The sequence below is a fragment of the Hemitrygon akajei genome, unplaced genomic scaffold, assembly GCF_048418815.1.
Source record: "Hemitrygon akajei unplaced genomic scaffold, sHemAka1.3 Scf000077, whole genome shotgun sequence".
Classification (NCBI taxonomy): Eukaryota; Metazoa; Chordata; class Chondrichthyes; order Myliobatiformes; family Dasyatidae; genus Hemitrygon; species Hemitrygon akajei.
Genome location: NW_027331963.1, coordinates 1,331,521 through 1,358,292, shown reverse-complemented (window position 1 = coordinate 1,358,292; position 26,772 = coordinate 1,331,521). Strand labels below are relative to the sequence as shown.

General features: G+C 44.6%; 1 protein-coding gene across 4 annotated transcripts in view; it reads left to right on the top strand.

Moving 5' to 3' along the window:
- LOC140722434 (NACHT, LRR and PYD domains-containing protein 3-like) overlaps nt 1–26,772 on the top strand; it is a 103,100-nt gene that overhangs the window by 52,610 nt on the left and 23,718 nt on the right. For 2 of the 4 annotated variants that reach the window (XM_073037174.1, XM_073037176.1), the window contains 6 exons: nt 4–75; nt 8,215–8,307; nt 11,722–12,009; nt 16,684–16,803; nt 18,186–18,278; nt 25,925–26,091. In XM_073037174.1, coding sequence (XP_072893275.1) covers nt 8,298–8,307; nt 11,722–12,009; nt 16,684–16,803; nt 18,186–18,278; nt 25,925–26,091 — 678 coding nt within the window. In that variant the 5' untranslated portion in view covers nt 4–75; nt 8,215–8,297. The remainder of the gene's footprint in view (nt 1–3; nt 76–8,214; nt 8,308–11,721; nt 12,010–16,683; nt 16,804–18,185; nt 18,279–25,924; nt 26,092–26,772) is intronic. The other 2 variants (XM_073037173.1, XM_073037175.1) reach the window with 1 other exon arrangement.

The following is a 26,772-nucleotide window of genomic DNA, read 5'->3' as shown; positions in this document are numbered from 1 at the left end:
TAGACCAGCGTCCGCACTGCCGGAATTTCTGTAGAGCTGGGACTACCATGAGATTTACTGAATGCACCTCACAGGGTAAATACAACCACTGGAATTTTAGTATCACCATTACAAAATCGCTGAATGTTCTGTTCATCTTTGTCACAATGAAACCGAGAACGTGTCACACTGAGTTTGTTATTTCCCCGCTCGGTTATCTTTGCGAGTCACTTCCTCCGTCACCAGGGCAACAGCTCACCAGAGCTGCAGAGAGTGTTGAACATGTTTATCGCTCTCTGGTTGCTGACTCTCAGCGGAGAGAGAGTGGCCTCAGATACGAGTGTGCTTTGAACATTTCCTGTCCGGGATGGAATGAAGGCGATTGTAGGAATTGTATTTAAGCAATTCTGTTCTGGGTGTCAAACTTCTTGCAGTCAGTCTATCGTTTCTCCATCGAAAGAGCAAAAAGGAAATCTCCTGTACTGTCTTTGCCGTGCTATATTTTCAATTTTATATTTAAAAACTTTTGTTCCTGTTACACGACGGGGAAACTGGCTGCTAATTGACCTGGGCTACACGGCATTCAACAATAAAAATAATAAACAAATGTTCTCAATGTAACTGTGGAGACAAGTTGAAATGTATCAGCGCCCTCTTTGTGACCCAATGCCCATGCTTCCCGCCTGACCCCCGTCCAGACAAATGATGATCAATCTCCAGTTCTGTCAAGGACTGGTGTGGGAGTGTAAGTTGTTGAACTGGGATTAGCTGAGACACTGCCGCATGTTACCGGCAGCAAAGAGCCCTGGGAGAGCTGGTGCTTGAGATACAATCTTGGGATGGGGGCTCCAGGAATATGGAACTGTCAGTGTCTGGGCTTCGGTCTACGTCGGTGCTTTTACAGATGCGGCTGGATGTTCCTCCTTCCGCAATGAAGCAGACGTCTCTTCCAATTCTGTAAAAGGGCTGGATGGTTTGGTGTTTGTCAAATGTGTGCTGGATAGTTTTTTGCAGAAATACATAGAGGTACCGACTAGAGAAGGGGGCAGTGTTGGATCTCCGTTAGGGAATGAGATAGGTCAGATGATGGACGTATGTGTTGGGGAGCACTTAGGGTCCAGCAATCAAAATACCATTAGTTTCGGTATAATTATGGAGAAGGATAGGACTGGACCCAGGGTTGAGATTTTTGTTTGGAGAAAGGCTAACTTTGTGGAGATGCGAAAGAATTAAGAAGGAGTGGATTGGGACAATTTGTTTTATGACAAGGATGTAACAGAGAAATGGAGGTCATTTAAGGGTGAAATGTTGAGGGTACAGAATCTTTATGCTCCTGTTACGTTGAAAGGAAAGGTTAAATTTTGAGAGCGCCATGGGCTTCAAGGGATATTGGAAACTTGTTTCGGAACAAGAGGGAGATCTACAATAAATATGGAGTAAATGAGGTGCTCGAGGAATATAAAGAATGTAAAAAGTATCTTAAGAAAGATATTAGAAAGCTAAAAGAACATACGAGGTTGCTTTGGCAAGTAAGGAGAGATTAAATCTGAAGGGTTTCTACAGTCGGGGATAAAATTGGTCCCTTAGAGAATCAGAGTGGACAGCTATGTGTGGAGCCAAAGGAGATGGGGGAGATTTTGAACAATATCTTTTCTTCGGTATTCATTAAGGAGAAGGACATTGAACTGTGTAAGGTAAGGGAAACATGTAGGGAAGTTATGGAAACTATGACGATTAAAGAGGAGGAAGTACTGGCGCTTTTACGGAATATGAAAGTGGATCAATCCCTGGGTCCTTGGTATTCACTAGGACCTTGAGGGAAGTTAGTGTAGAAATAGCAGGGCCTCTGACAGAAATATTTCAAATGTCATTAGAAACAGGGATGGTGCCGGAGGATTGGAGTATTGCTCATGTGGTTCCATTGTTTAAATAGGGTTCGAAGAGTAATCCTAGCAATTATAGGCATGTCAGTTTGACATCAGCGGTGGGTAAATTAATGGAAAGTATTCTTAGAGATGGAATATATAACTATCTGGATAGACATGGTCTGATTAGGAATAGTCAGCATGGATTTGTGCGTGGAAGGTCATGTTTGACAAATCTTACTGAATTTTTTGAAGAGGTTACGAGGAAAGTTGACGAGGGTAAAGCAGTGGATGTTGTCTATATGGACTTCAGTATGGCCTTTGACAAGGTTCCGTACGGAAGGTTAGTTAGGAAGATTCAATCGTCAGGTATTAATATTGAAGTAGTAAAATGGATTCAACAGTGGCTGGATGGGAGATACCAGAGTGTAGTTGTGGATAACTGTTTGTCAGGTTGAAGGCCGGTGACTAGTGTGCCTCAGGGATCTGTATTGGGTCCAATGTTGTTTGTCATATACATTAATGATCTGGATGATGGGGTGGTAAATTGGATTTGTAAGTATGCCGATGATACTAAGGTAGGAGGTGTTGTGGATAATGAGGTGGGTTTTCAAAGCTTGCAGAGAGATTTAGGCCAGTTAGAAGAGTGGGATGAAAGATGGCAGATGGAGTTTAATGCTGATAAGTGTGAGATGCTACATCTTAGGAGGAATAATCCAAATAGGATATAAATCGTAAATGGTAGGGCATTGTAGAATGCAGTAGAACAGAGTGATCTAGGAATAATGGTACGCAGTTCCCTGAAGGTGGAATCTCATGTGGATAGGGTGACGAAGAAAGCTTTTGGTATGCTGGCCTTTATAAATCAGAACATTGAGTATAGGAGTTAGGATGTAATGTTAAAATTGTACAAGGCATTGGTAAGGCCGAATTTGGAGTACTGTGTATAGTTCTGGGTCCCGAATTATAGGAAAGATGTCACCAAAATATAGAGAAGATTTACTAGAATGTTACCTGGGATTCAGCACCTAAGTTACAGGGAAAGGTTGAACAAGTTAGGTCTTTATTCTTTGGAGCGTAGAAGGTTGAGGGGGGACTTGATATAGGTATTTAAAATTATGAGGGGTATAGATAGAGTTGATGTGGATAGGCTTTTTCCATTGAGAGTAGGGGAGATTCAAACAAGAGGGCGTGATTTGAGAGTTAGGGGGCAAAAAGTTTAAGGGTAACACGTGGGGAAATTTCTTTACTCAGAGTCGTGGCTCTGTGGAATGAGCTTCCTGTAGAAGTGGTAGAGGCAGGTTCTGTATTGTCATTTAAAGTAAAATTGGATAGGTATATGGACAGGAAAGGTATGGAGGGTTATGGGCTGAGTGAGGGCCAGTGGGACTAGATGAGAGTAAGCGTTCGGCACGGACTAGAAGGGCCGAGATGGCCTGTATCCGTGTTGTAATTGCTACACGGTTATATATGGTTATATGGTTTCCGCGGCTGGATATTGGTACCGTGAATCTCTCAGTGTGAGATGTGGGAAAACCCAGTGTGTGATGTGGTAAAGATGTGCGAGGCTCTTGGTGTTGGCTGTGACCCTCTGAGGTTGGATACTGGGATACCACACATGCTTTGACCCAGATAAAATGAATCAGGGGACCAAGTTGTCCGTGTTTATGAGATGTTGAGCGAGTATTTCTGTTCTGTACTCAGATGTTTGGTTCTGAACTCTCTTTAGAAGCAAAGCAGAGAATGAGTTTCCATTCCATTCCTCACAGGGAGAGGCTGTGATTAAATACGCTGTTTTGTGTTTGCACCAGTGGAAATAGACCGGGGTTTCAGAATGCAACTCACATTTGGAAATTCTCCCTCACAGTCTCCTGTCTATCTGCCAGTGGGAGTCAAAGAGAAACGGAAGATGCTGGAGATAGAACAGAATATGGAACAATACATCACAGGAACAGGCCCTTCGGCCACAATGGTGTGGCAAACCAGTTGAGAAGTATATCAACCCCCGCCCCAGCAAAACTAATGACTCCTACCTACACAATGTCCATATCCTCTCAATCTTTCTCACACACATGTGCCTATCTAAATGTCTCTTAAAAGCCTCTGATGTCTTTGCTTCCACCACCAATACAGGCAGCTTATTCCAGACATCCACCACTCTGAGTAAAACAACTTACCCTCATATTTCCGTTGCATCTACTCCCTCACACCTTAAATTCATGTTCTCTGGTATTAGAAATTTCTAACCACCGAAAAAGATACTCCCTATCTACTCTATCTACGCCTTTCACAATCTGACAAACCTCCATCAGATCTCCCCTCAGCCCCACCGCTCCAAGGATAACAAGCCAAGACTGTCCGCTACAAACTGGATGATATTTAAATCCATTTTGATGAAAGGTTAGGAAACAGAATCGCTAACTTTGTTCCTCTCCCCGAGGCAGTTTCTGCTGAGAGTTTCTGTAATTCCAGGTTCTCTTTATTACATTCACACGGAAAACATTTTAAATTCCCTGGAAATGGACCAGTACACCAGCGCTCGTTTTGGGATAGTTAGTAGAAGAGTAAAGAAAACACAGCTTCTCCCAGTCAAATTACCCTGGGACCAATTTGCCCGTTATTCCTGGAAAAGTATTCAGTGCAGTTGATGCTAACAAGGTTGACAAGAATACTCCGAGGAATGATAAACGTTATACATGAGGAACATTTGTTGGCCCTGGACCAGTGTTCAGTGGAGTTGAGAGAGATGGTGATGGGGAGGGGGTGGGTGGGGGTGATTATTTCCTGGATATAGTGGGAATGGTGAGGGTGTCTCGATTAGAGGGAGAGTCTGGGTTCTGAGAGCTCAGCCTCAGAATAAAGAAGCTTCACTTTAAATCTGAGATGAGGGAAATTACTTTAACCAAAGCTTGGGTGATATGTGGAATCTGTTACCACAAAGGGTGTTGGAGGCAATCACTGGGTATATCCATGTTCTGGATTGCTAAATAGGTTAGCAATTATAGCAGGGAAGGTTGCGTATTATAGCAGAGAAGCAAGAATACTTCCAACACACAGCACGTTACTACAAGAAGCGAGAGAGGTGTTTACAGAAACATTGACAATGAACTTTCTGTTCTCTCTGGACACAAGATTAGTAATACAAGATTGGAGTTTGGCAAATGTTGTTCCCTAATTCAATAAATGTAATAGACATAATCCTGTGGATTATAGACCAGTGAGTGTTACATCAGGGGTGGGCAGACTCTTCCAATGGATACTTGGGTACAGGAAATTCGAGCATTTGGAGAAGTATTATCTTACTACGGACTACCACATTGTATTTTTGATGGTGGGTGGAGAAAGTGTAAGGGAGGTGCCGGAGATAATTTTCCACAATATATGCCAGTCATAGACCGACATTTCAATCGACAGGGTCTGATTAGGAATCAGCATGGCATCGTGCATGGATAGCTGTGTTCAACAATACTTTTTTTTTAAGTTTTGAAGTTGTGTATCAATGAGGGTAAGGGAGTGGATGTTGTTCATGGGACCGCTACAAAGCCTTTGATAAAGTGTCACATGGCAGGTTCGGCTGGAAGATAGGGTCCCATGCAGTCCAGGGAGGGAAAGTCATATGGATTCAATATTACCTTGAAGGTAGCAATCAAAGAATGGCGGTTGAAGGTTTATTCTCCGGATTGAGGCGGGTAACTAATGGTGTACTGCAAGACTACAAGTTGGGACCTTGATATTCGTTATTTTATAGTAATGATTTGGATCCCAATGCACAAGGCTTGACGAGAGAGTTCACGGATGACACAAAATTAGTAGATGGTATTCATAGCGAAAATTATCATAGCTTATGTTATGTTCTTTATACGTACCGTGGGTTACTAATAACAAAACATATTCTGGAAAAATAACCATATAACAATTACAGCACTGAAATTGGCCATCTCGGACCTTCTAGTCCATGCCGAACGCTTACTCTCACCTAGTCCCACCTACCTGTACTCAGATCACAACCCTCCATTCCTTTCTTGTCCATATACCTATCCAATGTGTTTTTTAAATGACAAAATCGAACCTGCCTCTACCACTTCTACTGGATGCTCGTCCACACAGCTACCACTTTCTGACTAAAGAATTTCCCCCTCATGTTACCCCTAAACTTTTGCCCCTTAACTCTCAACTCATGTCCTCTTGTTTGAATCTCCCCTACTCACAATGGAAAAAAGCCTATCCACATCAACTCTATCTATCCCTCTCATAATTTTAAATACCTCCATCAAGCCCCACTCAACCTTCTGCGCTCCAAAGAATAAAGACCTAACTTGTTCAATCTTTCTCTGTAACTTAGGTGCTGAAACCCAGGTAACATTCGTGTAAATCTCCTCTGCACTCTCTCTATTTTGTTGACATCTTTCCTATAATTTGGTGACTAGAACTGTACACAGTACTCCAAATTTGGCCTCAGCAATTCCTTGCACAATTTTAACATTACATCCCAACTCCTATACTCAATGCTCTGATTTGTAAAGGCCAGCATACCAAAAACTTTCTTCAACACCCTATCCACATGAGATTCCACCTTCAGGGAAATACGCACCACTATTCCTAGATCACCCTGTTCTACTGCATTCCCCAATGCCCTTCCATTTACCATGTATGTCCTATTTTGATTATTCCTACCAAAATGTAGCACCTCATACTTATCAACATTAAACTCCATTTGTCATCTTTCAGCCCAGTCTTTTAACTGGCCTAAATCTCTCTGCAAACTTTGAAAACCTACTTCATTATCCACAATACCACCTATCTGCATACTTACTAATCCAATTTATCATCCCATCATCCAGATTATTGATGTATATGACAAATAACATTGGACACAGTACAGATCACTCAGGGACACCACTAGTTACCGGCCTCCATCCTGACAAACAGTTAACAACCACTACTCCGTGACATCTCCCATCCAGCCACTGTTGAATCCATTTTACTAAGTCAATATTACTACCTAACGATTGAACCTTCCGAATTTACCTTCCGTGTGGAATCTTATCAAAGTCCTTACTGAAGTCGATATAAACAACATCCACTGATTTACCCTTGTCAACTTTCCTCGTAACCTCTTCAAAAGATTCAATAAGATTTGTTAAACATGACCTTCCACGCACCATCTCTAAGAATACTTTCTATTAAGTTACCCACCACTGACGTCAAACTTACAGGCCGATAATTGCTAGGTTTACTCTTAGTACCTTTTTTAAACAATGGAACCACATCAGCAATACTCCAAACCTCCGGCACCATCCCCGTCTCTAATGGCATTTGCAATATTTCTGTCAGAGACCCTGCTATGTCTACACTAACTTCCCTCAAGGTCCTAGAGAATATCCTGTCAGGACCCGGAGAGTTATCCACTTTTATATTCATTAAAAACTCTAGTACTTCCTCTTCTTTAATCATCATAGTTTCCATAACTACCCTACTTGTTTTCCTTACCTTACATAATTCAATATTCTTCTCCTTAGTGAATATCGATGAAAAATTGTTCAAAATCTCCCCCTATCACTTTCAGCTCCACATATAGCTGTCCACTCTGATTCTCTGAGGGACCAATTTTATCCCTCACTATCCTTTTGCTATTAATATAACTGTAGAAACCCTTTGGATTTAATTTCACCTTACTTGCCAAAGCAACCTCATATCTTCTTTTAGCTTTTCTAATTTCTTCCATAAGATTCTTTGTACATTCTTTGTATTTCTCAAGCACCTTACTTACTCCATGTTGTCTAGAACTTTTATTTACTACAGCAACAGCAACCATGTTTTTATCATACAAGTTTCTCGATCATTCTCTCATTTCTGCTCATGATCCGAACTCTGTCCAATCACGTTCTGACACGTGATATCACCACAGCTTATTGCGGATCTAAACGGCAGAGGAATGCTAAATAGATTCCAAAACCGATACGAGCAGAAACGATTTTATGTGGAGTTTGGTGATGATGCAGGTGGGACTGCCAGAGGAAGAGAATGAGGCAGGCACAATTGTATAACTCCAGAAACAGTTAGGATGTGTAGACAGAGTCAGGAGGACACGTGGAAATGGGCCTATCACAGGAGATTAAGACCATCTCTGTGGGCACTGTGGTTAGCACACTGTGAAGGCTTTGTATTGGTGCTCTCTTGCTCTGCGACTATCAGTAGATGCGTCAGATATCAATGGACAGACATAGAGACATGGTGTAGAAGTTGATGGATACGAGGAATGGGTGGTCCTTAAACCAACTACTGCTCTCATGCAGGCAACGGAGATACTGTCATATTTGCAAAGTAATCCTATTCCCTCTGACTCATTTTTTGTTTGATTGTAATTCAGGGCATCACCAGCGAGTGTAGCTTTCCTGCACCGGGACCAAATGTAAAGAAGACGTCAATCAACAATCCTCGGTCAGAATCAGAATGGCTACAGGTATGTTCAGTGGGATCTTTATAATTATACTTCCGTCCCGTTTGTGCGCAATAGTTCGGATGACTAAACGTATATGCTAACGGGCACAGAAATATTTCATCAAAAAGGGTAATTGAATCCCTTGGTAAAGAGGCTTTGAGTAATGGTTCAAACCAACAGTTGCAGTGCAGGGACCTGACACCGGTAATGGTCAAAATGCTCCGATCACCATGCAAAGCTTCACTGAGTGAAAGGAAGGAGTTCCTGAATCAGGAGGTTGTGAGTTAAACAAAGACAAGGAATGTGACAGCGGTGTTGTTTGTTACGTAAAAGTCCAGGTTCAGGGTTTGTTGCACATCAGGGCCTGTTTAGAGGTGAAAATCATCTCCAACTTTCATTTATAAAATTCAGAGCCAGATGATTGGAGAATTTAGGGATTTCAGAGATTGTGTGTTAGCCTAGCATTTCGGGTTTTGGAAGGATAGCTATCAACACCCGCCTGTTTCTTTTCTTTCTTTTTTTTTGACTGCTATGCGAAGAAGATGAGGTTCAGGGGTGTTCTTGAAATCTCTTTTCTGTAGCCGAGCCGAGAACATTGCCAGCGCTGGGAATAGCTGAGGATCAGGAGACAGATTATTGTAGATAAACTTGTGGTCTGTTTCGGTGTTTTAATACCCCGATGAATGTCTGGCCTGTGGACAAATGGTGAATGTCGTTTTCTCAAAATACGATTAAGAAGCTACAATACTGATTTTGCACAGTACATATCAAACAGCAGAAGACAAACATGGTAACAACGAAGGTTGTCAGTACAATGTAATGGCATTGGTGAGGATGATTAAAGTGAACCCCATGACGTTTCAAGAGGGGAACTAGAGCGGGCAACATGCAAAATGATGAATGAACTCAGCAGGTCAGGCAGCATTTATGGAGGCAAATGATTTTCGCTGAGTCAGAAAATGTTCTCTTCCGAACTCAATCTTTTGTAATTGAAATTTTTAATCTGCAATCTCTCCAGTCCTAATATATCCTTCCTCTAGTATTAGACAATAGACAATAGGCAGTAGATGCAGGAGTAGGCCATTCGGACCTGCTAGCCAGCACCGCCATTCACTGTGATCATGGCTGATCATACACAATCAGTACCCCGTTCCTGCCCTCTCCCAATATCCCTTGACCCCGATATCTTTAAGAGCTCTATCCAACTCTCTCTTGAATGCATCCAGAGACTTGGCCTCCACTGCCTTCTGGGGCAGAGCATTCCACATATCCACCACTCTCTGGGTGAAAAAGTTTTTCCGCATCTCTGTTCTAAATGGCCTACCCCTCATTCTTAAACTGTGGCCTCTAGTTCTGGACTCATCCATCAGCGGGAACATGCTTCCTGCCTCCAGCGTGTCCAATCCCTTAAAAATTTTATATGTTTCAATCAGATCCCCTCTCATCCTTCTAAATTCCAGTGTATACAAGCCCAGTCGCTCCAATCTTTCAACATATGACAGTCCCGCCATTCCGGGAATTAACCTTTTGAACCTAACCTGCACTCCCTCAATAGCAAGAATATCCTTCCTAAAATTTGGAGACCAAAACTGCACACAATACACAAGGTGGGGTCTCACCAGGGCCCTGTACAGCTGCAGAAGGACCTCTCTACTCTTATACTCAATTCCTCTTGTTATAAATGCCAGCATGCTATTAGCTTTCTTCACTGTCTGCTGTACCTGTATGCTTGCTTTCATTGACTGATGTACAAGAACACCTAGATCTCGTTGTACTTCCCCTTTTCCTAACGACTCCATTTAGATAGTAATCTGCCTTCCTGTTCTTTCCACCAAAGTGGATAACCTCACATTTATCCACATTGAACTGCATCTGCCATACATTTGCCCACTCACCCAACCTGTCCAAGTCACCCTGCATTCTCATAACATCCTCCTGGCATTTCACACTGCCACCCAGCTCTGTGTCATCGGCAAATTTGCTAATGTTACTTTTAATCCCTTCATCTAGATCATTAATGTATATTATAAACAGCTGCGGTCCCAGCACCGAACCTTGAGGTACCCCACTGGTACAGCCTGCCATTTCGAAAGGGACCCGTTAATCGCTACTCTTTGTTTCCTGTCTGCCAGCCAGGAAACTGGCTCTCCCTTGTCCATTTGTTACCAAGACCACACACGCTATTCCAACTGGTCAAACCAGCAGTTTATAAACCTGCCAGAAGAGCTCTCTGCGCCTGTATTCTGTGCTCCAGCTGATGACAGCAAACATGCAAACTGTCGATGGATGGATGTCCACTATTTCCTCTTTATATTCAAGGATGGGCAGATAAAATTAAGGTTGTTCATTAGTTTGCAGATATCATCAAAATTGGGGGTAAAGTAGGGTTATGTAAATTTAAAAGAAGACTGAGACAAACGTGGAAAGTGCTCCAAAGGATGGGACTGTGTGTGACTCAAGGAAATGGATAGTCTGTGATCCAGGGGGCCGGACAGTTTGTGAGTCAAGGTAATGGTCAGTCTGTGACCCAGGGGAGTGGCCAATGCGCGTCTTGAGGTAAAGGTCAGTCTGTGACCCATGGGGCCGGACACTTTGTCACTGCGGACGGAGTATATGTGATCGAGAGAATCGGGCAGCGTGCAAGTCGGTGGCGGAACAGGGTGTGATACCGGTGACAAAACATTGTGTCCCAGGGAGAATATTCTTGTGGAAAATAATCTCAGTGATATTTCCCGGTATCACCTGACACCGGTCCATTAAGATTCCCTGGCTATCAGTACGTTCAATTCCCGTTCTTTTTCTGGGAGTGGATGCGTCGAGTCACTGGCTTATCGGGATTATTCCTGGCAGGAGGTATGGTTCACGTTCCCCCGCACTGTCCCACTCCAAATCTGGTCAGCCAGAGCCTCGGCTCCAATGTTTAATGGTTCTGGGAATGAACTCGCTGGAATTTAGAGAGATGGGAGTGTGGGATTGTGTGTATCTCATTGAACCCTTTCGAATGCTGAAAGGTCTAGAGCGAACAGATGTGGAAAAGATTTTTCCCATGGTGGTTAAGTCTACGATCAGGGGGCACAGACTCAGGATAGAGGATCTTACATTTAAAACAGAGATGCAGAGACATTTCTTTTGCCAGTGGGTGGTGAATTAGTGGAATTTGTTACCACAGGCAGCTGTGGAGACCAGGTCGTTGGGTCGTTACTTGCGGCACAGATTGACAGGTTTTTGATAGGACACAACATCAAGTTACAGGGAGAAGGCGGGAATCTGGGGTTGAGGAGCATATAAAAGGGATCAGCCATGATTGAATGGCAGAGCAGATTCGATGGGCCAAATGTCCTAATTATGTTCTCATTGTAGCCACCAATTGCCAAACCTTGCTCTGCTCGGATCTAAATCATTCTAGTATGACCTGCAATTCATCATTTATTTCAGGTGGGAAAACCAATTGGTTACGCAAAGCATTCGAGAGGTTTTTAGCAGGCAAATCATCGAGGGAAGATGATCGGGACACGGGAAGCAAGTTACCAAAGCAGGGTCAGATTGAGAGCAATGTCCCAATGGAAAGTGATCCTACCGCAGAGGAGGAGGAGCAAATTCAGCCCAGAGACAGTGGCATCAGAGACACCGATCAGGAATCTGGAACCTGCACAAGTGAGACTACCGCCTATCAGCTCGGAGGCTCATTAAACACGGAATTGTCAAATCCCCAACAAAGAGCCGGTGAGTTAAATATCAGTGTGGTGTGTTCGCAGAATGCGGGAGGGAGGACGTGTTTCCTTGTTGGGGGGTTGGTCAGGGAGGGCAAATGTGTGTGTGTGCTACAACTGTTTCAGTCAGGCACCTGCTACCCCACTACAGGAAATGTATAGCCTGCTCTGTGGATTTGCAGGATGTGTATTGCAGGAAATGCAGCTACCCAGATAAGAGAGCATCTCTGGGATATGAATTGAAGGAAATATATTCGCCAGGATGCTGAGAGCATCTCTGGGAAACGAATCTCATTGGCAACCCCAACATTTATTCCCATCCTAAATTGAAATATTCCTGTTCCTGGTAGTTCAGTGTCTTGCATTTGGGTCCGCTCCCAACGCCTCCCCACCATGAAAGATTTGTATCCTTGCGGGCGAGTTAGCCGAATGGATATGGAACTGGTGAGGTGGAAGGGATCAGAGGGTTAATAATAGAGTGCTAATCCGTTTGGAAGCTTGTGCCCAGTGGTGTGGATGGGTGCTATGTCCACTATTTGCTCTTTATATTAAAGGTTTGGTAGATAAAATTAACGTTGTTCATTAGTTTTCAGATGACATTAACATTGGTGATATCGTGGGGGTAAGTGAATTTACAAGGAGACTGAGATGAACCTGAGAAGTGCTCCAAGGAATGGATTAACTTTGTAAAGTTAAACCAGGGCAGGAATTGCATGGTAAATTGTAAGGCCTTGAAAAATGATGTAGCACAACGGGAGGTAGGGGACCAAGATTCCCACAAACTGTTTATACACGTAGGTAGAGCAGAGCATAAATGTCTTTCAAATGGAAAGGGTACAGAAAACTTTCCACCAGGGGACTGGACAGTGAATGTGTCAAGGCCGTGGTTAGTCTGTGATCTAGGGGACAGCACACTGTATGTCAAAGTGTACGGACAGTATGTGGTTCAGAGGATCCGACTGTGTGTAATCCGGTCGCTGATCTGTGTGTGACATTGCAGATAGGACTGTGTTCGTATCTAGGTCATGTTTAGTCTGTGACCCAGGGGACTAGACGGTGTGTGACGCAAGGAAATGATTAGTCTGTGACTCAGGGGACCGGACAGTTTGTGACTCAAGTTAATGGTCTGTCTGTGACCCAGGGGGCCGGGCACTTTGACACTGCGGACGAAGAGTACGTGATCGTGTCATGGTCCCGGTCGGTCGTTCCCCTTTAACACTCCTTTCTCCCTTATCATGCCCCAATTTCAGTTAATTGCTGCTAGTTACCCAATTACCGTACATCTGGCTTTCAATCAGAGAATGGGAAATAAAAACGAGGACGACCCGATCACAGGTTGCCACTTCATTGGTCACTCCTTGTGTGATACTTCGTTCCCTATTCCGATTTGAATCGGCAATTCTAGGTTCTGCCCTGGTTCTAGAGAATCCCGTCTCCTTGTCAAGGTGCCCCTGGTTTTCTGCTCTACGTTCAAGTCCACGACAGCCTGTCCAACTGAGTCGACCTGCCAGTGTCCTGCACTTGGGTTCTCCGCCGTCGCCCCTTGTAACAGAACGAACTGGCCAGAATGAACCCAGCAGACATGGATCCCGTACGGGAGGGCCTGACCAGCCAGGGCTACCTGTTGGACGCGCATGATCAACTGCTTCAGGAGATCACAGACAACCTTCGGACGCTAACCATGAACGTGCAGAATGTCAGTGAACGAATGGACCATGTCTCCGCTTTGGCCTCCCCACCCCCTCCAAGATCTCCAGCTACCCAAACTGCTCTGCTCGGGATGGCTTCGGCCTCAGAGTCCACAATCCCATCCTCTCGAGAACCGCCTGTGCCCGATCCTGAACCCGACGCCGGGGACCTAGGGAGGTGCCGGGCCTTCCTGCCCCAATGCTCCCTGGTTTTCGATTTGCAGCCACGTACCTACGCTTCCGAAAGATCGAAGATAGCGTACATCATGGGGTTGCTTCGAGGAGAAACCTTGGCTTGGGCAACCCGGTGTGGGATATCCGGCCGGAGGTTTGCTCCTCCTACCCCTCCTTTGTCGCAGAAATGAGAAAGGTTTTCGAGCAATCCATTCGCGGCAAGGACTGCTTGCTCTTCGCCAGGCTTCGTGGTGTGGCCAAGTATTCCATCGAGTTCCGGGCGTTGGCCGCGGACTCCGGGTGGAATGACGCGGCCCTACGAGAGGTGTTTCCGCAAGGCCTCTCAGATCAGATCAAGGATGAGTTGGCCGCGAGAGATGACACGGACACTCTGGACTCTCTGATTAGACTACTGACTTCAGGAGCTTCACAGAGAGAAGACCAGTCACCCCGGTCCACCTTGCCCGCCTCAGCCAGGTCCCTTTCCACAGCCGCTCCCCGTGTGGCTTCTGCTATCCCTGTCCCCACCCCCCGGGGGAGGAACCGATGAAGCTGGGATGGAACCGGACCTCCTTGGCCGAACGGACACGCAGGTGGAGAGCTGGATACTGTTACTATTGCGGCCAACAAGGCCACTTCCGGGATACCTGCCCTAGGCGGCCAAAAGGGGCGCGCTCACCTGTGAGAAAGGGAGCCCTGGTGAGTCGAATGATAGTCCCTTTAGCTCCCCTGACGTGGGAGCAGATCCCAGCAACCGTGAAATACCAGCTGCAGTCCCTGTCCCTATCCGCTCTGGTGGATTCCGGTGCAGAGGGCAACCTGCTGGACGAGGAGATAGCCACCCAGGCCAGAATACCGCGGGAGCCGTTGACCACCCCCCTGGAGGCCCGGGCCCTGGACGGCAAACTGCTTGCTCGGGTGACCCACTGTATGCCACCCCTGACCTTGATTCTCTCCGGCAATCATCGGGAGGAAGTACGTTTCAGCCTCATTCATTCATCCCAAGCCCCGGTAGTCCTAGGGTAACCATGGCTGATCAAGCACAATCCCCATATTGACTGGTCTACCGGTAGGATAGCGAATGGAGCCATACCAACTGCCTGCGGTCGACCCTGTCTCGCAGAGAAGCTACCGTGATCCCACCTGTTTTGGAACCCCTTGACTTGTCCCGGGTCCCCAAGGAGTACCATGACTTAGCACAGGTGTTCAGCAAACAGCGGGCCCTTTCGCTACCCCCGTTCCGCCCATACGATGGTGCAATCGACCTTCTCCCCGGGGCCTCGTTACCGACCAGTCGCCTGTATAATTTGTCCCGGCCTGAGAAAGAAGCAATGGAGAAATATATTAGTGAGTCTCTCGCGGCAGGCATGATTCGACCCTCAACCTCCCCGGTGGGCGCTGGATTCTTCTTTGTGGGGAAGAAGGATGGCTCTCTCCGTCCCTGCATCGATTACCGAGGCCTAAATCATATCACCATTAAGAACAAGTACCCACTGCCTCTTATAAGTTCTGCGTTCGAGCCACTTCATGGAGCCACCATCTTCTCGAAGTTGGACAGAAACGCCTACCATTTGTTCCAGATAAGGGACGGGGACAAGCGGAAGATAGCTTACAGTACCCCGTTAGGCCACTTCGAGTATCTAGTCATGCCTTTCGGCGTCACAAATGCCCCCGCCTTTTTTAAGCCTTGGTTAACGATGTCCAAAGAGACTTCATTAACCGCTTTGTGTTTGTCTACGTGGATGACATCCTGATCTTTTCCAGTAGTCCCCAGCAACGCGTGCATCATGTCCGTCAAGTCCTGCAGAGGCAGGGGGAGAAGAAATTATTCGTGAAGTAGGAGAAATGAGAATTCCACGTCCCCTCGGTCAGCTTCCTAGGGTATATCATCGAGAGGGGACAGGTGAGGGGTGATTCCGAGAAGATCCGGGCTGTGGCGGAGTGGCCCAAACCCACGGACCGCAAGCAACTCCAATGGTCTCTAGGGTTTGCGAACTTCCATCGCAAGTTCATCAGAAACTAGGTCAGGTGGCGGCCCCCCTTACCCGAAATGTATAATAATGTATCTTGGTAAAAGGAACGATAGGGCCGACTATTATCTAAATGGAGAGAATGCTCAAACCAGAGGTACGGAGGGACTTCGGAGTCCTCGTGCAGGACTCCCAGAAGATTAATTTACAGCTTCGGACTGTGGTAAAGATTGGAAATGCATTGTTGCCATTTATTTCTAAGGGAATAAATATAAAGGCAAGGAAATCATGCTGAACCTTTATAAGACACTAGTCAGGCTGAACTAGGAGTATTTTCAACAGTTTTGGGCCCCAAACCTCAGAACGGGTTCAACATTTTCAACCTGTACTCCCTGAAATGTAGAAAAATGTGTGGGGATCTCATTTAATCTTACCGAATGTTAAAAGGTCTAGATTGGGTAGATGTACAGAGGATGCTTCCTATGTTGAGGGCATCCAGAAGTAGAAGGGGCAGCCTCAAAATTGAGCGGTGACTGTTTAGAAAAGGGGTTAGGATTATTATTTTTTTTAGTCAGAGACTAGTAAATCTGGGGATTGCTCTTTCACAGACTATGATGGAGACCAAGCCCGTGCATATATCTAAGGCACTAGCTGATCGTTTCCTGATCAGTCAGGGAATCAAGAGATATGGTGAGAAGGCAGCTGTATGCTGTTGAGTGGGATCTGGGATCAGCTATCAGCAACAGGCAAGATGGACTGAACGGCTTAATTCTACTCCTATGATATGATCTAAATATTTCTACTAGCTTCAGTGGTGTGTTGCATTGCTCTTTGACCTGAGGTTTCACTTTGCAGATAGCAAAACAACTGAAATGGGAGGGACATCCGCTAAAACTCAGCCTGAAAACTTGTCGCAAGGGGAAGTTGATGATGCCACAAAATCGAAACCCTCTGGAAGCTTCGAACATGCAGCAGGTTAGTAGATTGCAAATTGTTTCAAATTAAACTTTTAGCAGTCACTCAAGTATTACTTAAAAACTCTTAATAATTCTATAATTGGTGAACACACAACAGACTGTGTGAACATATTCCTCAAAGAGCAGGCATGTTTCAGTACTCTGCAGGACTGTTTTAGAAAATGTAGCTGTTGAAATAGATGAGTGTGAGTCAGTGGGCATGGCAGATAATTTATTTCTTCCTCCCTTCCTTCCTTTACGACACGACACAACAAGTCCTTGCCACCAATTATACGCTAGTGAACATTTAAACTACTAGCACAAACATCTTTGTAATGTGGGAGCAAACTGGAAACACGAGTCGTCACAGAAAGAAACATATAAACACCTCAGATGACAGCGTGATTTGAACGCAGGTCACTGTGGCTGTAGAGCATTCTGCTAACCATTATGTTACCATACCGCCCCAAACTAAATTCCTAACCAATTCAACTTTAATCTCTAACTCGAGACTTCAAATCCAGGCAATATCGTTGTAAACACACAAAAGTCCTCATAGAGGGATCAGAAGTGGACAGAGTGAGCAATTTCAAGTTCCTAGGTGTTACTATGTCTGAGGGCCTAACCTGGACCCAGTGGCTATACTTCATCAGGATTTTGAGGAGATTTGGGATGTCACAAAAAACAGTATTGTGCAAATTTCTAGACTTACGATGTTAGGCATTCTAACGGACTGCATCACTGTCTGGAATGGGGGAAGGTGTTACTGCACAGGATCAAGGTAAGCTGCAGAAAGTTGTAAAATTAGTCAGCACCATCGTGGGCACGAGCCTCCATAGTATCAGGGACATCTTCAAGAAGCGGTGCTTCAAAGAGATGGTGTCCATCTTTGAGGACTTCCACTACCATCAGAAAAGAGGAACAGAAGCCTGAGGGCCACACTCAATGATTCAGCAATAGCTTCCTACCCTCTGCCATCTTATTTCTGAAAGGATATTGAACGCATGATCAGTACTTAAATATTTTTTTAAATTGCACTACCTATTTAATTGAACTATTTCAGATATATAGACTGCAATTCAGCTTTTGTTCCTCTATCATGCATTGCACTGTACCGATACAACAAAGTTAACAAGTTCACGACATATGCCAGTGTTATTGAACCTGACCTCGGATTCTGTTTCTGATATGAATAAAATTGCCAAGGCATTGCAGGAATTGTACAAACGGTAAATATATGGTTTGGTCTAGATGGTCAGTATGTACATGATTAGCTGAAGCGCTTGCACATTATGACTCTACCTCCCTGACAGAGAGCAGTTTGAAGATGAAGAATGAGCAGAACGCAAAGCAGTGGCTTACTTTTGATTATAATCAGCTTATCCTCATTGTTTATTGCAGAGAGCCAGAAGGTTGAAAACCCCATCCCCAACATGGCTGAAGGCGTGAATAAGGATGGGGATCCAGTGAGATCCAAAGCAGGAGAGGACACAGGTGCGTTTCAGAATACTTTTAAAGATAAATGTTGCCTTCACATCAGTTCCAAATTTAATGCCTAGGCCTGCAATTTGCAGGAATACAGGGAAGGGGTAACGGCTGAGAAATAGAGAGATAACTTCTACATGTTTATTATAGTCACTGCTTGAGTGATTTTATGGATAATGACTTGGACTGCCATGTGTGTAAAAACTATGAATGAGATAGAGATTGTCAAGTGTGTTCAAATAAGTTTCCTTAATCAAATGAGCTGTGTAACGGAGCAGCCCACCGATTTAACCTAACGTAATCAGGGGGCAAATTACAATGACTAATTAAACTAAACACCGGTACGTTTTTGGATTGTGAGAGCAAACCAGAGCACCCAGAGAAAACAGTTGTGCACACGAGTTGGAATGTACAAATGTGCTCACCAGAACTGAACTCCAAGTTAAGATGCCCTGAGCAGCATTCGTGTCACATTAATGGCTGCACTATGGCAGCACCCCTGATATTGTTCCATTGTTTAAGAAAGGCTCTAAAAATAATCTGAGCAAGTATGATGGACGTGCTATCAATATTGACTAAGTTATTGGAAGTACTCTAAGTAATAGAATTTTTATGGACAGAGACCGATTACGGATATTCAACATGGTTGTGTGGTGGTATATCATATCTATCCAATCTTATAGATTATTTGAAGAATATACCAGGATGTTTGATGGAGGAAAGGAGTAAATATCTATATGGATCTTGGCAAGCCCTTTTATAAGGTTACGCATGGTAGTTCACTCAAGAAGGTTCAGTCACAGAGTGAGATAATCAGTTGGATTGGACATTGGATTTGTGGCAGAAGCCAGACAGTAGTAGTAGATAGTTGGCACTCCAACTAGTGGCCGGTAACTAGTTGTCTGCTGTAAGGATTGGTTCAGGGTCCATTGCTGATTGCATCTATATAAAGGATCTGGATGATGATGTGGTCAAGTGGATTTACAAGCTCGCAGATGACACCGAGATTGGTGGTACATAGGCAGGGAAAAAGGCTGTCAAAGTTTCCAGCTGGCTCTGGAGCAGATGGAATTTGGTTGAAAATTTCAGATGGAATTTCATGCAGAGATGTGTGAGGTGTTGCATTTTGCGAAGACAAGCCAGGGTAGGATTACACAGCAAACGTTCAGGACATTGAGGAATGCTATAGAATGGAGGGATCTGAGAATACAGATACACAGAACCGTGTAAGTGGTATCACAGGTATATAAGGTTGTAAAGAAAGCTTTTGGCACATTGGCCACATTAACGGAGGACTAATTTGGAGTACTGCGTGCAATCCTTGTCACCAACATACATGAAGTGCATCAACAGGATTAAAAAACTGCAGAAAAATATACAAGGATATTGCCGGGATGTGAGGACCTTATTTGTCAGGAAAGGTTGAACTAACTTGGACTTTATCCTTAGAGCGAAAGAGAATGAGAGGAGATTAGATAGAGCTATAGAAAATTATGAGCAGCATAGACTGGAATTTGTTAATGAATTAAAGATTAATGGTGAAATCTTTAAAGGGAACAAGAAGAGAATCAGCTTCACTCAGAGGTTGGTGTGAGTGTGGTCTTTATTTCCTAGAGTGCAGTAGAATGAAAGGAGATTTCATAGAGCTATATAAAATTACACCTAGACTGGAAGAAGAGATGATGACCTAAGGATGAATGGTGAAATGCTTGAGGAACAAGAAGGGGATTATCTTCACTCAGACTGTGGCGAGAGTGTGGATCTCGGTGCCTGCGGAAGCGGTGAATGTCGGTACGATTTCAACATTATATGAATTCAATATAGTACATTAGGTACATGAATGGGAAGAACATAGAATGCTATGTTCTAGGTGCAGGTCGATGGGACTAGGCAGATTAATATATTGGCAGAAGGGCCTGTTTCTGTGCTGTAGCGTTCTATGATTCTGAATGTCTGGGGAGGGAATGGATTCACTGAGGACTTGGGTGTGCATTAATGTGGTGACTGGGAAAACAGGTTTCCCGACAAATTGACCCAGCAACAGGAGGTCACCCAGACTGGAGTGATGATGATGTGCAGGTCAGACAGTTAGGATTTGGAATCCATAATCATCCGAATAGACGGAGAGTTCTCCAGGGAACAGGAGAAAAATGGAGATACTCACAGATCAATTTGCTCAGTCTAGTCCATGCCTCAGTAGACGAGCTGTTGAGTCTGCCCTGTCTGAGCTTTTGTCATGGTCCGGTCTGTGAAGTCCGCATTCCAGTTCACGGACCGGTCCATTGTTCCTTATTTGAGGTTTTCTGGGTTTCCCTTGTTCTGTTGGGTGCTCTAGTTGAGGAACCTGATTCTCATTTTGGGCTGGCAACATAAATAGCTCCCAGGTTCAGGTTCATTTGCTGGACTATCCCTTCACTTTTGTCCTGAAGCCTTGCCTGTATCGCTGTCAAGTTCTACCGCTGGAGCAAGAACGGAACCTTGCTGTATCCAGATAAGTAACTGGCTACCGTTGTTTGGTACGGTCTCTGTGTCCACGCCTTCGCTATGTAGGTCCGGCCGTTTGCCGCTACCTTGAGTTGAGAACTGTCTCTCTGTGTTCTGTGTACGAGTCCCGGCCCGACGTCCCGCTCCCTAGGAGAAGTCCTGACTCTGTGTAGAGCCCCGGCCCCAAGTCCTGTTCTTAAGCAGGGGTCCTGGCTCTGTGTTCCTGTTCTCTCTAGACCGATGCTCTGTGTTCTGGTGTCCCAAGATCAAGTCAAGGCTTCAGGTTCTTGTCCCGTCCATCTGCCTTCACCTGTGCTGGAATCCTCTCAAAGAACCCAAGCCTCACCAAGTCCTGTAGCCACGTCTTGTCCTCGCCTAGTTCTAGGGTCAGAGTCCGAGTCAAGACCCAGGTTCTGGGTTCTTGTCCAGTGTCTGGCTCAGAGTCCAAGCCCAGGCTCCCAGTTGCCAGTTCCTTGTCCTATAAAAAGGGTTGCCAAGATATAGCTATTTATTGCCTTTCCTCCATCAAACTTCCGATTCAGTCACTTGGCACTCAGAATGAGATAATCACTTGGATTAGACATTGGATTTGTGGCAGAAGCCAGGGAGTGGTAGTAGACAGTTGGCTCTCGGACTGGTGGCCGGTAACTAGTTGTCTGCTGCAAGGATTGGTCTACAGTCCGTTGTTGATTGCATCTATATAAAGGATCTTAATGATGATGTGGTCAAGTGGATTAAGAAGCTTGCGGACGACACCGAGATTGGTGGTACATAGGCAGGGAAAAAGGCTGTCAAAGTTTCCAGCTGGCTCTGGACCAAATGACATTTGGTTGAAAATTACAGATGGAATTTCATGCAGAGATGTGTGAGGTGTTGCATTTTGCTAAGACAAGCCAGTGTAGGATTACACAGCGAACGTTCAGGACACTGAGGAATGCTATAGAATGGAGGGATCTGAGAATACAGATACACAGAACCTTGTAAGTGGTATCACAGGTAGACAAGGTCGTAAAGCAAGCTTCTCGCACATCGGCCTACAAAAATCAAAGTGTTGTGTTACAGGAGTTCAGATGTTAAGTTGAAGTTCTCTTTATTGAAGACTAATTTGGAGTACTGCATGCAAGTCTCATCACCTACCCACAGGAAATACAGTGCACCAACAAGATTAAAAGAGTGCAGAAAGAGTGATGTAAAGACCTGATCTGTTGGGAAATGTTGAATTAATTCGGACTTTAATCTGCAGAGCAAAAGAGAATGAGAGGAGATTAGATAGAGCTATAGGAAATTATGAGCAGTATAGACTGAAATAGACTGGAACTTGGTCATAAATTAACGATTAATGGTGACCATTTTAAAGAACAAGTAGAGGATCAGCTTCACTCAGAGGTTGGTGTGAGTGTGGTCTTTATTTCCTAGAGTGCAGAGAATGAAAGGAGATTTGATAGAAATATATAAAATTACACCTAGACTGGAAGAAGAGATGATGAGCTAAGGATGAATGATGAAATGTTTAAAAGGAACAAAAATGGGATTATCTTCACTCAGACTGTGGCAAGAGTGTGGAACTCGGTGCCTGCGGAAGTGGTGGATGCCGGTACGATTTCAACATTCTGTGAATTCAGTATAGTAGATTAGGTACATGAATGGGAAGGACATGGAAGGCTATGTTCTAGGTGCACGTTGATGGGACTAGGCAGTTAAATATTTCGGCCGAAGGGCCTGTTTCTGTGCTGTAGTGTTCTATGATTCTAAGGAATGGATTCACTGAGGACTCTGGTGTGCATTAATGTAGTGACTGGGAAGAGAGGTCTCCTGACAAATTGACCCAGCAACAGGAGGTCACCCAGACTGGAGTGATGAAGTTGTGCAGGTCAGACAGTGCTAAAAGAGACACATTAGGATTTGGAATCCATAATCATTGGAATAAGTGGAGCGTTCTCCAGGGAACAGGTCAAAATTGGAGATACACACAGAGCACTACAGCACTTCAGCCAATCTGGTCTCTGCCTCAGTGGATGAACTGTCCTTCCTGAACTTTTGCATGACACCTTCCCTGTTTAGTAATGCTACACCTTCCCCTTTATTCCCTCTAACTCTGCCATGTCGAAAACAACAGAAATCTGGGACACTAAGCTGCCAGTCCTGCCTCTCCTGCATACGAATCTCACTAACGTCTACAGTTTCATATCTTCACATGATGACCCATGCTCTGAGCTTATCCGCCTCATAAACAATATTAACTGCACTAATAGATACACAACTCCAAACAGTATTCCCATTTTACTTATTCTTTCCGTCCCTGACTTTATATGAAGGCCTCACAACATTTTTCGCACAAGCATCTACTATCTGCCTAGTAACATGCTTTCCTCCACCTACCACTAAAGATTAAAATCCCTGGGTAGGTCATGAGACCATAGAACATAGGAGCAGAATTAGGCCATTCAGCCCATGGAGACTGCTCCGCCTTTTCATTATGGCTAATGCAGCATCCTACTCAACTCAATACACTTGCCTTCTCTTCTGTGTTCAGATACATCAGCCAGTTTTCACGAGAATATTGGTGACCATTTTGGTATCGAGGCACATTAGGCCCAAGGAGACGCACAGGCCAAAGGAGAAAACTGACAGTTGAAAGAAAGACAGAATATGCAGAGTTTTAAATACCAGGTGGCATTGCTTCTCTGTGCAGTCCCATAGACATTGAGCAGAATGAAGGATCAAATCTCACCAGAGATTCTGGAGTAGTGATGTGAAATGATAAAATTATTTGGTGAATGGTCAGTGTCCATCATCCTGAGAACCAAATTTGTTCATGTAACCCACTCAAGGGTCACGACCTGAACTTGTTACTCTGTGTCTAAGCACGACGGCTGACCTAATCCAGCCGATTTGTAACTGCTCTCTAAAATGAAGGCATTCCTTCCCTCCAGAATGAGGTACACAACAGCTGGCAGTTTTGGAAATGGTGTTCACATCCCAGGAATGAGAAGATTAGAGGTCTGGCTGGATGCTCTATAAAAAAATAATCCAGGAGCACACACTCAACAGGAAAGTTGGCAATATTGTAATCCCACTGGAATGGTCGATGAACAGCATCCTGACATAGGTGTTTGTGTTGTCCAGGTGGTCTAAAGCCATGTGAAGAGCCATTGAGATTGCATCTGCCATTGACCTGTTGTGGCGATAGGCAAATTGCAATGGCTCCAGGTCCCTGCTGAGGCAGCAGTTCAGTCTGGTCATAACCAACCTCTCAAAGCATTTCATCACTGTAGATGTGAGTGCTACCAGGCAATAGTTGTTAAGGCAGCTCACATTATTCTTCTTATTCACTGTAATAACTGTTGCCTTTTTGAAGTGTCATGTACCCCGTGACCGGGTTAAAGAACCAGCAGAAATGGAAACCACATTGGAGTCTGGTATTAGTATGAACTAATAGTGTTTATTAGTACCTAGTATTAGTACCTAGTACGGCAATATAAATGCAAATATATTGAACAGGTTAGCAATGATATATATGGAAACAGAAACAAAACTAGGCTCTTTCAAACCTAGGGGTGAATGAATAGTCCTACGATGGTGAATAGAGTTCTGTTCAGTTCCAGGTAGTTATTTGGTGGCCACAGGATACTCGAACAAAATCCATGTATGGATTACCACCAACAGTAGCTTATCATCGAGGTACCATCTTCAAGTGGTAAAACTACCAACCCAGGCCAGGATTATCACACACAGGTAGTTTCCACACCAGGTTACCCCAACCACACAACTGTGATAGCCATTTATCCAGTTCCACTACGTACGAAATAACTCTTACAGTGATTTGCCACAGGGGTGCCTTTCTTCAGTGAACTACCACACCCAAACAAGGGTAACACACAAGTGGTAATCACAAAGATTTCCCCCTCATCAGAGAGCCCACTCCTGTGGATTAACTACGTGACAGTCACACCTTCGTATTCGAATGGAACTCAAACTCACCCTTACGGGCTACAGAGGAGAGAGTCCAAAGAGTGATCTCTTTGTCACTAGGTTTCTTTTGTTTCAAACCTTCCTCTCCCCTCTTCTCTTCCTTTAAAGTCACCGAATGTGACCACAGAACAAAGGCGATCATTCTTCTGTGTTGTAACTATCACCCAGGCAAGGGTGGACACACAAACAATTCCCCACCGGTTGTACCTTTTCACACTGTGAGCCACTGATCGATTTCCCCAAATCGATCCTCCAAAAGCGCCACCTTCTTGATGGTGCAACAATGCTCGTCCAGTGTACAGAACCGTGTGTGTCCTGGTGTGTCTGTCTGTGTAACAGCAGACCTGGCTTTTATCTCTCCATGGTGGACACCAGCTGTCCATCAAACTGCTCCTCCCTTCTCTCTCTGCAGGAACTTTAACAAGCAGGCAAGTGACCTTGGAGAAAGGTAAACAAGCTAGCAGAGAAACCATAACATCAATCTTTCGAGCAGTTTCTGTCTCTCTCTCATTGCTCTGGATGCCTCTCTCTCTCTTTGTAACAGCTCAAACAGTGTCCAAAAGCCAGTCTCATTCTCCCGACATTTTAAAGTGATTGTCCACAGAAAATATGAACCCTAGGGGTACATAACTGAATCAAGTGGGAATGTCCAGCAATAGTAGCGACAGGTTGAAAATGTCCTTGAATACACCTGCCAGTTGGTTGGCACAGGTTTTCAGAGCCTTACCAGGTACTCCATTGGGACCGTCCAGCTTGCGAGGGTTCATCCTCTCTAAAGACAACCCAACATCTGCCTCTGAGACGGAGATCACAGGATCATTAGGTACAGCAGGGGTCTTCACAGCCATAATTATATTGTAATTAAAGTTGTAGCGTCCGATGTTGCCTCCAACCACGTACGAAATTGTCTCTTCGCCTTTGAAATAGCCCTTTGCAAATCATACCTGATTTTCTGGCACAGACCTGGGTCGCCAGAATTGAATGCCAAAGATCTAGCTTTCAGCAGACGATGTACCTCCTGATTCATCCACGGCTTTTGGTTTGGAAATGTACACTAAGTGTTTGCAGGCTCACACTCGTCCACAACGTTTTTAACCATGTCAGATGCAACTGAAGCATACTTTGTTCCCCGCCAGATTTGTCAATTTGCTCTCCACTCCACGTTGCTCACTGCTGTATTTTCATATTTCTATTCCCAGATCCCAAATCTACGATCTCAGATCTCCTGACACAATGCGAAGATTATCAACTGCTCCACCTGACCAATTTCTACCGAGAGAGACTGAAACCTGCGATTGAAGAACGGGTAGAAAGACTCAGCTTTATGTTGAGACAGGAGGGACAATTCAGTGAACAGGAACACAAGGTGATTGGGAGAAACAGTTGGGATACTGTTAATTTTAGTAAAAAGACGGATGGGAGACAAAGGTCAGTCTGGTTCGTCCTCTTATTTCAGTGCACTGCAGTGATGATATTGATCACTGAGCAATTTGTGCCCAAAACCTTTGCACCAAGGCTAAAATCAGTGAGGTGGAAAGGTGCGAACTGCACATCCCAACTTAATTCATCAGTCCAAACACGCTGAGCCCAACACAATGGTGAGAGAAATGTGATTCAATGAATCAGCATCAGAAAGGAACACCTGATTAAAGTACCCATCAAGGCATTTGGTCACATTAGGATTAATTTCATTTCTCCTCATGCACAATACAGATATGCGGTTCTCTGTTGCCATGTGTGGAAGGATACCTGTCTGCCACATCGATATGGTCATATCACTCCTGTACACAGCCAGGTGCCTGGAATTTCGCCATTGTGTCGTGGCCATAGAAGTAGAATCACACAACAGGAAAACGGACCATATCGCCCTAAATCTTTCCTATCACCTGTTTGTCCAATTATCTTCAACATTTCATAGTTTCAAATATTTATTATCAAAGTATGTTGCTAGCAAACGACCTTGAGATTCGCTTTCTTACAAGCACCAAAGAAATACAACAGAGCCTATTCATAAAAACTCACACAACAATGATCGCCAATCACCCAA